Source organism: Sprattus sprattus (assembly GCF_963457725.1).
Source record: "Sprattus sprattus genome assembly, chromosome: 1".
In the NCBI taxonomy this organism is placed as follows: domain Eukaryota; kingdom Metazoa; phylum Chordata; class Actinopteri; order Clupeiformes; family Clupeidae; genus Sprattus; species Sprattus sprattus.
In genome coordinates this window covers 46,456,095-46,462,964 of record NC_137920.1, presented here as the reverse complement: position 1 = coordinate 46,462,964, position 6,870 = coordinate 46,456,095, and the positions used below count along the sequence as shown (strand labels likewise).

Below are 6,870 nucleotides of genomic sequence, written 5' to 3'. Positions count from 1 at the left end.
AACATTTTATATATGCAATTGGCAAATGCTTCAAGTTGTTAGTGTTTTTAAGGTAATTGTACACTGAGAGGGAACATGTGTTAAAGTTAGGCAGAATTGGTTGTGGTGTGGTTGTAGTGCATTTTGCACCAAAGGTTAACTGATATGCAGATGTGTGTCTGTAAAGCCCACTGTGTTAAGTGATAGGGAAAAGTGACCATGGTATGGGTACATGACCTAAAACGATAGGAAAAAACTGTAATTTTAAGTTAACTATGACAAAAATGCGATTAATCGCGATTAAATATTTTAATCGTTTGACAGCACTAATTTTATTATTATATATTATATTTATTTTATCCTAAGCTGTTGTGTCATACTGTATATTTTCAGTGTAAGTACATTGAGAGCCACTAAACCCAAAAATAATCCTTGTATTTCAAAATGTACTTGGCCAATAAACCATAAGGCCATCCCACCATCAGGCGTTGCTGATCCACATATTTGAAACACTTTGCATTTAAGCATAGGTGAAGGGGTGCATAGAAATGTGCACCTTTTTAAGTAAGTAATGATCTCTTCTTTGAATAAAAGTATTATTTGATTAAAATTATTTTTCGAAGGTTTGGAGGTAATTCGAAGGCTTTGCATATTTATCTCTCAAATCCTATTGTCCCCATGGGTACATTTCTGTTGTTGCTTCACATAATAAAAATACATAGCCAACAAAACCAAGAGCTATTAGGCGGTCTGTATAGTGGTTTATGTTAAATTGCAACATGTACAGAATCTTTCAGCTCATTAACAACTTCTGAACGATGCAGACACAAGTAAGTTCTAAAACCTGTTTAATTTGCATTGTAGGTCTCTGATGTCTGCCAAAAGATTTCATGTCCTGAGAGCAGAATGGGAAACAAATAACAGAGGACTCTCGTCAGTCGCCCGAGTGCACATTGTTCATAGAGACTGAAGGTTGAGATGATGTCTCAAATGTATGTGCGTTATTGAGTTGTCTGATTTAACAGGTAGCTGTCTTCCATCTCAGATAGGAGCTCAGGTGTAAAACCCAATAGGTAGTATACTTATGATCTGTTCCTTTTGCAGTTTAGCTTCAAGAAGACAGCTTTCTGACTTGTGTGGAATGATCTTGTAGAAAAACAGTGTAAGTGAATAAATAAATAATATGTTTTTCAAATTTGAGAAAATCCTTTTATTACATAATCGTTTATTTAAAAAAACATATTTTTATGCAAAACTATTTTTTTATTAAAGGTCTTCTAGTGATAAATAAAACATATGGTTGATTTCACTAATGGATACATCTTTCAGTCTGGGTGGAGATCCATTCTGACCGCAGTCCATTCGTTGACCTTTGGCATAGGAATCTAAAAGACGAAAAGACAAGGACTTAATAGGTTGAATTTAGGGCACAGGCCCTTGAAACCTCCACAATGTTTGTTGAATACCAATGCAAACAATATCAAATGGGATACATGCTCCAACCACCGTACATTTCCTGAAATTCAACATCATCTCATGGAAGAGGTTTTAAAACACAATGGGCCTCATTCTCGACAGCAGTTGGGAAGACTTTCAGAAGGATTTCAGAAGGAACTCCACTTCGGTGGATTTAGGAAAACATTTGCCATTCTCCATAGTTTTTTCTTCTGTGCTTTCTTCTGAACTTCAGACGACTTTCAGAACGCGAAATAGCAGTCGTAACTCTGCCGGAATCTTCTCAAATGCGTTTCCACGGGCCATCTTGTGGTTATTTGAGGAATCACATTTAAAAAATCTGTCCGTGTTAAAAGGCTTAACGGCTGAATTTGTGAGAAATCGTTGGTGATTGCGTTCACATCAACTCTATAGACATCCTCGGATTAAAATAATTATAATAATAATAAATACGAGAATATTTGTATCATTAACAATTACGTTTCACATTTATAGTCATGATTCTACGAGGTAGTAGCCTATTTATTGGTGTCTATTGCTCGTAGCTTGACTGTTCTCTCCCTTGTACATCACTTTGTACAAAGGCGTCCGCTAAATGACTGAATGTTAATGTACACGAACACTGCAAATGTAAGTGAATAAATAAATAAATACTAAGCCCAATCTCTAAGAACTGACACAAGCACTTACTGCATTTTATACGCCTACTCGTGACCAGTCTTCACACTTATGGTAGCCATTTTTCGATAAAAAAAAAAAAAAAAGTGACTTCTTAAATGTGTTTTACGGACTTCGGAAGTTCAACGTAAGAAAAATATCTCCACCTTATTTATAAACACCTGTTACGAGTTGCTTTCGTGTGGATTTGGGAAATTCCGACAGCCACTTGGCTTTGGCTGCGTGCCCTAATAAGGAGCTGGCGTGGCGTGTATGTATGCAAATCCACTTTCGCGAGAATGCGCATCAATCTAAGAAACTAATCGGAAGGAACACAGCTGAGAAGACTTCGGCTGCTTATGAACACATTTTCAAGGGTGCGGGAATGCAGCGGAAGCGTTTCTCTTACGTTGTTTTTGCGAAGTCGTGTAAGAAACATTTCTGAAGAATTACAGAAAAAGATCGAGAATGAGGCCCAATGATCCCAGAACTAAACTCAGCTTCCAAAGAAGCTTCACACACCTATGCAATCATTTATATGTGTGATTATTTTCATGTGAAGGGTAAAAACAGTAAAAACAGTAATGAACATTCTTGAACCTTCTCAGGCTCAAACTTAACCCATGCTTTTCATTTCTTGCACTCATTAACATAATGGTGATTAGGTAAAACACATTGGGGCCTTTTTTAATTGCAAAAACAGCTGGCGGACACAGACTGTTCCACCCAGGTGGGTTGTTTTAAACTCTGACAATAAACTTAACTTTCCACCAAGGCTTGTTCCCAGAATAATTTTAAGTAAGAAAAGCCATGTAAAGGATAACATTTCAATCTATTTAACATTGAATACCAATTACCTGAGACGCACCTAATATACTGCTGCTTGATCATGCTTTTGTATCATCGGTGCAGAAACACTTTAATCAAACCTTTCACTAGTTAACCTCGGCCTGGCCTTGCCCTCTGCAGCGTGCCCATATGTGTGCACCAGTGACCACTTCATGCCTTAGACCACACCTCTAGCTCTCGCTCTGCAGCGTGCCCATATGTGTGCACCAGTGCCCATGCACTGCTGTTACTGCCAGCCGTTCACGCCTTCAAGGTAGGGCCACTGTGTCTTAGTTATAAAAATTATACACATTCTACACAAACAGATTCAAAGTAAGGCCACTGTGTCTTAGTTATCAAAACTGATACACATGCTACACACACAGATTCAAGGAAGGGCCACTGTGTCTTAGTTATCAAAACTGATACACAATCTACACACACAGATTCAAGGAAGGGCCACTGTGTCTAAGTTATAAAAACTGATTCACATTCTACACACACAGATTCAATGTAGGGCCACTGTGTCTAAGTTATAAAAACTGATTCACATTCTACACACACAGATTCAATGTAGGGCCACTGTGTCTAAGTTATAAAAACTGATACACATTCTACACACACAGATTCGAAAATTAAAAAATATGTGAATGTTGAAATTGGTACCTGTGATGTTATCAACTGAACAGAGTGGAGCTGTGTTGATCATGTTGATCCCAAACAGAAGGATTACACAGAATGTCAAAGCGACCAGGAGATACACTGGCAAAGCAAGTGCCCAGTACCTAAATAACACAAGAAACACAGAAGAGATTTGTTGCAATATATGGTGCCCTATACCTCCCACCATCACTGTCCCCAAATGCCAATGCCATAATGCCTTCTTGCCCCACAGAGGGCAGTGTCAACCCCTGCAGAGATGATCTTTCCACAGTCGGATAAAAGACATACGGCACTGTTCACACATGGCTTTGGACAAATATGGACGAAGACAAAAATAAGATAGGAATTAGATAACTCAGATCTAGTTCATAACAGAATACTCTGGATGACCTTGTGGTACTAAAGAGCATTAAAACAGGCAACAATGAACAACCAATGGGACACGACAGAGGCCAGTGGAGATGACGCCAGTGGGCTAATGGGACACGACACAGGCCAGTGGAGATGAAGCCAGTGGGCCAATGGGACACGACACAGGCCAGTGGAGATGAAGCCAGTGGGCCAAAGGGACACGACACAGGCCAGTGGAGATGAAGCCAGTGGGCTAAAGGGACACGACACAGGCCAGTGGAGATGAAGCCAGTGGGCTAAAGGGACACGACACAGGCCAGTGGAGATGAAGCCAGTGGGCTAAAGGGACACGACACAGGCCAGTGGAGATGAAGCCAGTGGGCCAAAGGGACACGACACAGGCCAGTGGAGATGAAGCAAGTGGAGATGAAACCAGTGGAGATGAAGCCAGTGGGCCATGACATCGGCTCAAGATTGTGTCCCTTACAACATGGGTTTAAATAGCACTCCACAATGAGAAGAAAACAGAGGTTTTGAGTTGAATATTAAAAAAAACAAAGCTTTATTTCAAGAACACACAGTGCTCAACACTATCCAATAACCACAAACTGTAACTTTGGGCATAAGAGGTTCAGAGCAGAATGGTTGGGAAACATTGGGTTGGGTTTCAGAGGTTTACAGAATAAAATAGGTGCCCACACATTCACATGAAAGAGGTTAAGATGGCTGCGGCAAGATTCTTGCTTCTTACATTTCTGGGTGAAGTGCTTTAGCTAATTCCCTCACCCCCGTTGCAGAGTGTTTCAGTCCCAGGACTTTGGAACAACAGGCAGGGAAAACAAAAAAACGCATCACTAACTGAACAGCCAGCAACCAGCTCCAGTTAGCATACAGGCTGGAGGAGAAGCTCCGGGTGTACGTCCTCCCGCGGTCAGTGCTCGTCTGCTGAATTTTTTAATCCGGACGTTCGGGTCCCATGTCTTTCAGTCTCTTCTTATCGACATCTGATCGTCGATTGAAAATTGTGTTTCACAACGAGATACAACAGAGTTTTCAGTCGCCATACTCACAGAATTAAAGTCTCTTCTAGCTTTGTTACTCTCATAGATATGTGGGATTATATGGGATGTGAGGGAATGATAAAGGTCTCTGATTCGACGAATAGTCCAGTCGCGTTGAAACAAGAAACGCTGGGGGCCGCACATTTTTGCACCCCAGGATCGAACTGTCATCCGCCTATGAGAAGCTGTCCTTGCTCAAATATTTCTGCCCAGTTTTAGGGCTCCCATTGACTTCAACTTGGCTGGCGCCCCACCACGAAGGAGGTGATAACAAATGGCAATATATTATATTTGGTCACATTTAAGTGGTTGTTGAAAGGGGCTTACGGTCTCCTACACACATTTAACACCCAAAGATATCGCCACATTTCTTTCACGTCATCTTTTGCCTGGGACAGCCTTAAATCACATGGTGTATACCAGGCCTAATAGAAGTGTTATCATAAGGGGCTGGCACACATAGGGGTATACCTCTTAGCTGGCTCTTCTACCATCTGGTTTCCACCATTTACAGTACATCCTTCAAATTAAAATGTCCCTCAAGCTAACGTAGGGGCAATGAGCAAATACAATAAACCACAAGATGACTTTGAGTAATTTTTTGTCATTACACTATAGCATATCACATCCATGTAAGGCTACTTACTTCTGGGGCCAGTATGTTAATCCAACTGAGTGAAGCCAGGCCTCTGGAACAAATGCCCATACTAAATACAAAACTAATAAAGACAAAATATAATTAATAACAGAGACAACCACTGGATTACTAATTATGTAAATGGAACAACAGAATGCAAATGTTAAGACATTTAACAATACAATTCATGCAGTGCATCGTTTTTATCTCCAACTCAATTACAATCTGAATGGGATCTTACACAATCCAAATTGAGAGCTCAAGAAAAGCACAAATCCATAGATGGCCCTTTCTGGCAGAGGGCTTGGTGAGTTCTCCACCATATTCTGAAAATAAGCACATTGAGACATTCAAATCCTGCACATCCCAAATACAGATAGATGCATGACTATGATTCTGTACCTTTACCCACAAATAAAATAACTTTCGGACAGCTACATACACCACTGTTAGACTATATAGCTGATCAACCACCTTAACCAGTTTAAGCTGTTTTTACAGCTGGGCCGCTATGAGAGGTGGTATCCACATGTAGCCAAGGCTACATCATTTTATCAAGTAAGTAGGATGTCTTGTGGAATCCCGAGGGGCTAGGTTGTAGAGGGGTGTGGCGTTCCCCAAAAGGATTGGTTCCCACGTCACAAAATGGCCACCAGTCTACACATTACATCTCCCAGAATGCCTTGGGAGTCACTCAGGTGTAGGTGCTTAAGACACTAATTGGAAAAGGACTTAACCTGTGCTATGGTTCCCATTGCATAGAGGCACCTGGAGAAAGCGCAGAGGATCAGAGGGATAGAGAGCCAGATGGCAGGAAGGAGCAGCGAGAATGAGACGCTTGTAAGATTGAGACAGAGAATCCATGACTGGAAGAGGTGAGGTATACTTAGCTCCAACAATAGCGCTCAAATAATGTGAACTTTACATCAAGTGGATTTCCACTTCTGACTTATTTTTAATATCTTATTATTCTTTAGAATCATCTGCAATCTTAAAAGCGGATCATTTATGAAATGCTTAGAACTTATAACAAATGCCTTTAAGCATCTCCACTTCACAGCATCCTCACCATCACTTCTTGTTACAGAAAAATCCTGTCTTATTCTCATGTTACGAAGAATGCCCCATATCTACACTAATCTCGATTCAAGTTCCATTATGACTACAAACTTCCCTCCAATAATTCTGTTTAGCCTCCCAGGCAATTCTTTTAAAATTAGCCTGTGCTTATTATACTAA

General features: G+C 40.5%; 1 protein-coding gene across 1 annotated transcript; it reads right to left on the bottom strand.

The window, feature by feature from the left end:
* Positions 1 to 1,245: 1,245 nt before the first annotated feature.
* pigp (phosphatidylinositol glycan anchor biosynthesis, class P) lies at positions 1,246 to 5,976 on the bottom strand (the record flags this gene model as incomplete). The annotated part of the gene is made up of 4 exons (XM_080844606.1): positions 5,873 to 5,976; positions 5,641 to 5,713; positions 3,586 to 3,704; positions 1,246 to 1,364 (listed from the first exon to the last, which is right to left on the bottom strand). The coding sequence occupies exons 1-4, from the start codon at positions 5,952 to 5,954 to the stop codon at positions 1,246 to 1,248; spliced, it is 393 nt and encodes a 130-aa protein (XP_080700732.1). The 5' UTR covers positions 5,955 to 5,976.
* Between the last annotated feature and the right edge of the window lie 894 nt (positions 5,977 to 6,870).